Consider the following 5,189-nt stretch of genomic DNA (forward strand, 5'->3'; position numbering starts at 1 on the left):
TAGGTTGATGAAACTTTTGCTCAAAATATGCTTTTCCTCCAATACCATAGAAACCAGCAATATATAGGGATGGGATCCACTGTCCCCATTTTTCACGTCCCTTCGTGTCTTTTTTATAATTTTTTAAAATGTGTCCAATCACTTAGCTCCAATTAACTTGAACGAAATTTAAAAACTAAATTTTAAAAATTAAAAAAAATTGCAAAAACAACCCTTGCAGCCACCAACATCAACAACCCACCCAACTCGTGACAACCACCCACCCCCATCTCACCAGGCTGCACTCACCTCTCCTCCTCATTACTGGCCAACCTGATAGGACTACACCAACCAAAACTCTATTCCAAGTCAATCGGCATGGCCCAAGCACCATTATTCGTGGGCCATGCCGTGATTAGAAAATAAGTCAATGGATTAGGCCGGCCCACGGCCCAATATGGACCGTGTTTGGCCTGAGCTTACCGGGCCATGTTTAGCCTGAGCTTGGTTCAAACCCGAACCGGCCCACTTAACTTTTTTTTTTTGCTGTCAAGGCCCACTTTACATAAACTATCTCTTAGCCTCCTTCCCCTCTTAATATCTACATGTACGAACTTTTTGGTGGCTTCTTCTTCCAACAAATCATATATTTTCGTATTAAATAAATATTACAATAAATCCTGAATTTTTAGTCCTATATTAAATCCTCAACAAATAAATACTACAATAAATCCTCAATTTTTAGTCCTATATACTCATTAAATAAATACTACAATAAATCTTCAATTTTTAGTCCTATATCCTCATTAAATAAATACTACAATAAATCTTCAATTTTTAGTCTCATATTACATATAAAACATGTATAAACATATGATTTTTTTTCTTTTTTTGTATAAATTTAAATGGGCCAAGCATGGGCACGACCCAAGGATGGCACAGGCCCGACTCAAGCATGGAACGAGTACAGTCCTATTCAATGTGGACTTAGGCTTGGAGCCATGTCGAGATAAATGGTTTTATAAATGGACTAGCATGGCACAATCCACTTAATTAAATGGGTTGGGCCAACTCGGCCTGAATAACATAATAACACGAAATTAAATGGGTCGACACGGCATGCCCATTTGACATCTCTACTCTTATCTATAGTAGTTGTATTTATTGACCAATAGGTAATCTTTTTGGACCAGTGAATGAATGAAAAAAATTTCCCTTTCTGCATATTCTTCTTTACTTTTGAGTACTCTACCAAATCTGGCATCAGAGCCATTCCCTACTCATGGGCAAAAACAAAAACTCCGCCACTGATCTCGCTGCCTCAAGCCAAAAGCTGGACCCTACCTATTAGAGCTGGTAATAGGTCGTGTCGGGTTTGTACCATGTAAGGATCATATACGTGTTAAAAGAATACTCAATTCTAAACGATTAATTTAATAAATGTGTCGTGTCGGGTTGACCATCTAAGTGGTAGCAACTAAAAGAACTAAAAACAATTATAAAAATTAAGAAAAATGAAGAATAAACAAAGAAACGGATTAGCGGGTTGGCGGATTACCTAGGTATTTTAGCGGGTTGGCAGGTTGACCCATTTATTTCGCGGCTAGCCAAATTCAAGATGCCCAGGAATGGATTTCCCTCCATCCGAGGGCAACAAGAAACTCATCAATCCTCATTAGCTCATCTCCCAAAAACCATGGATTCCTTGGCTGCCCACTATGCCTCCGTTAATACCCAAACCTGCACCATCGAAACCACCCTCCTTGACGAAATATGACAACTGCGCCTGAATCACATTCCGCCACCAATCCCACATTCCGCTACCACTACCCCAGCTGCTTCCTCGACCCCTCCCTCCTCCCACCCCAAACTAACATTTGGACACCTCTCTGATCCTCTAACATCATCACCACTATCCTAACGCGCCCACAAACCGCCACCATCCCTACCACATCTATACTTTCCCCACCCACTAATCGACCCAACTATACTACCCTCCCTTTTCCTTCTACTTCCTTTTCCCCTCCACACTTACATACCTGCATGATCCACCTTTCCACCACTCTCCCATGAAAGCCCTAAAACTCAACCTTGACGATATTGACCTGTATGGATGGATAGCCTCTGTCGAACGCTTCTTGGACTATTATGAAGTTCTTCCTGCCGATAGAGTCTCGGTTGCCGCTGTTCACCTCACTGGAGGTGCTTCTTTATGGAAGTGTTTGTTTGAACAACGATATCCCAAAGACCCATAGCAACTTTTTGTTGATATTTTACTTCAACATTTCGGCATTGGAGATTCTTCAGACTTTGAAGCAGCTCTGACCCACCATACTCACACAGGCTCCTCCTTGGAAGACTACCATAGCCAATTTATTAAATTATCTTGCCAAGTCCACGGGTGGTCAGACCTGTAACTCAAAAATTTCTTTGCTCGAGGTCTCAAGCACATGATTTTGGATTAAGGAGAAGTCTATATCATAGAAATGGATCCACATTGGTAATTCAAAGACTAATTCTTTAAATATAGGCCCTTTACAACTCTTATATCCTAAACATAAACCCACCTATATTTAAATATGCAACTAAAACCCAAATTTAAAATAGGTTGTCCTGTAAGATAGCTATCCCCAAGTATTATTAACTAAATTACTCTATATGCCATCTACCTTTATATTTTGAAGCAAGTCATTAACTCCTTGATTTCTAATTAATATTCCTTTATTTCTAACATATCAATATTCATAAAATCCCTAAAATTTCGACAAAAAAAATACATAAATGATTTTATAATAGATCATCCCTGCAAATTTTAAGCTCAAGTTAATAAAGTTGACTTAAAGGAACATTATTTATATATTTTTAAAATAGGTAGATTATTCACACACACAAAATGGTATGCATATTATAGGTAGATTATTCATATATATATAAAATAGGTAGATTATTCACAAAAGATAGGTAAATATTCATTAAAAATGTAGGTACAATATTTAGGTAACAAAAAAATAGGTATGTTATTTATAGGTACACAAAATAGGTACAATTACAAAAGATATGTATACTATTTTTCAAAAAAAAAATAGGTACAAAAAATAGGTATATTATTCATAATAAATAGGTAGAAAATAGGTACAAATAATAGGTACATTAGTTTATGCTAAAACATGATAGGTATATTAAATGTTTCTTCATAAATGTGACATTTTTTAGATTCCGAATTTGATTCTTTAAGCCAATTTAAAACACCATTTGAATAATAATGGCAATTGAATTGCAGTAAGTATATGTTCAAAATATATTCAACACAATTATTGGAGAAAGTTGGATCTTGAGCTTGAGATCTTGAGCTTGAGAAAGTTGGATCCTAGTTGGTTTTTACTTATAAAAATTGAGTTTTATTAATAGGAACAAAAAGTGATGGATTGTAGTTAAGGAAAATTCAATTTGGATAGGGTAAGCCAAATTTACTATAAAAGGAATTCACACATCAGTGATGCTCAAGGAAATCGAACTTATTGAAAACCAAAACAAAGAAAATTTGGCCGGCAACTATCAAGGAAATGTGTGTGCATGCAGTGGCTGGGACTTAAATTGGCATTTTAAAGTTACACAGTCTAGTTTTGCAAACCCTCCTATTATGGTTTTTCAAGAGCTTTTGTTTAGATATATTTTTTCAGCCGATGTGGTGCTTAGTTTGCTTCCTTCTCTGACCTTGGTTATGAAATGAAACCCAGCACATCTTGAGAAACTCAATCATACTCAAACCCGAGAGATCAGAAATGGCATTTCAACTGCCCAGGTTTTTTGCGCTGAAATCAAAAAAGAATGAGAAACACTTGCAATACATACACCAAGACATCAAGAAGCTGCATGGGTTTCTCCAATTCTCCGGAGATAACGTTGTGAGCCCATACGCACAGTTCCAAATGGTGGCCGCAACCAGCTGCAACCGTCGTCTAGTACACATAAGATCCTGCTACAACAACAAATACTTGGTAAGGGAGGACAAAGACCATTGGTGGATTGTGGCCAGGGCTGACGAACCACAGGAAGATCAATCCCTTTGGTCGTGTACTCTCTACGAGCCTCAACTTGTCCAACCCCAAGCTGACAACAACGGCAGCATCCCCCTAATCCGATTGCGCCACGTACAACTCGGTCACTACTTAAAGCTATTATCTGCAAACGACTTCCAGGCATGCCTCTTTGCACACCAAGCAACGCCAGACACCCAAAAATTTGATGTCTTCACAGTCAAAGAGCTTGTTCTGTCCCGGACCATCTCTGATCTCAACTTCCGCCTCGCCCATGCCAGGATCTATAATCACAACATCGACCTCCTTGTGGCCACCGGAGAAGCCGAAAACTGCACCCTACAACCGGCCAATGCACTCATCCTGCTCTCCTACATAGACACTAAGGAAAGCACTTGGATTACCAGTGTCGATAACGTTGCTTTCACGTCCCTCATCCCAACCACCCTCACCTCTGACACTCTATTCGCCGTAGAACACAACGACGGAGGCATCATCGGAGTTTTGGGTAAGTTTAACGGAGTCTACCAGTGCGGTCAAACTCACACATCACAAACTACAATTGAGAGTCGGTTCCCAGTTGTTGTGCCGCCGATGAGTAAGGTGAAAGTGAGCCTTCTAGCAACAAAGGCTTCATGCAACATTCCCTTCTACTACTCTCAGCAAGACAATCTTATTAGCCCACACCCACGAACTATTACCTACCACAAGGAAGGTGGCGTTTACACTGGTGTCAGTTTCTACAACTTCAAGCACAAGAAAGAAGAAGAACCGCTTGCGGGATAATCATCTTGTGAAATTAATTTGATTTTTGTGGGTACAGTCGCTGGAAACCCTCACGAGACTTCACTCGTCCCATCAGGGTCACCTATGGGTTTAAAAGGCTTGTTGCATACGCTAAATGCATTCGCGTTCCCTGCGAAAGTGACATTTTTTCTTAAGTTTTCTTGTTGTGATTTGAGTTCAATAATATTGCGTACGGCTGCTGCTCATGTTCACGCATTTATGTAGTAGCTAAGACTATCTGTGGGAATAAAAAGTTGTGCTTCTTTCGTTTTACTATTCCGATCCAAATTACTTGATGCATTCATGCATTACTTCCATGAAGCATGAGCTTTAATTAATTTCTCGGGTCCTTGATTATTACAAGACCAATAAGAATAATTGACACAA

General features: G+C 39.1%; 1 protein-coding gene across 1 annotated transcript; it reads left to right on the top strand.

The window, feature by feature from the left end:
• Window positions 1-3,761: 3,761 nt before the first annotated feature.
• Window positions 3,762-4,802, top strand: LOC117613565. Its single transcript, XM_034342171.1, has one exon. It carries the CDS (start codon window positions 3,762-3,764, stop codon window positions 4,800-4,802), a length of 1,041 nt encoding a protein of 346 aa, XP_034198062.1.
• The last annotated feature ends 387 nt before the right edge of the window (window positions 4,803-5,189 follow it).

This window comes from Prunus dulcis, unplaced genomic scaffold (assembly GCF_902201215.1).
Source record: "Prunus dulcis unplaced genomic scaffold, ALMONDv2, whole genome shotgun sequence".
Lineage (NCBI taxonomy): Eukaryota > Viridiplantae > Streptophyta > Magnoliopsida > Rosales > Rosaceae > Prunus > Prunus dulcis.

What these genes read in the sequence shown, in the direction of transcription:
- LOC117613565 (XM_034342171.1), top strand. Translation starts at nt 3,762, where the DNA reads ATGGCATTTCAACTGCCCAGGTTTTTTGCGCTGAAATCAAAAAAGAAT.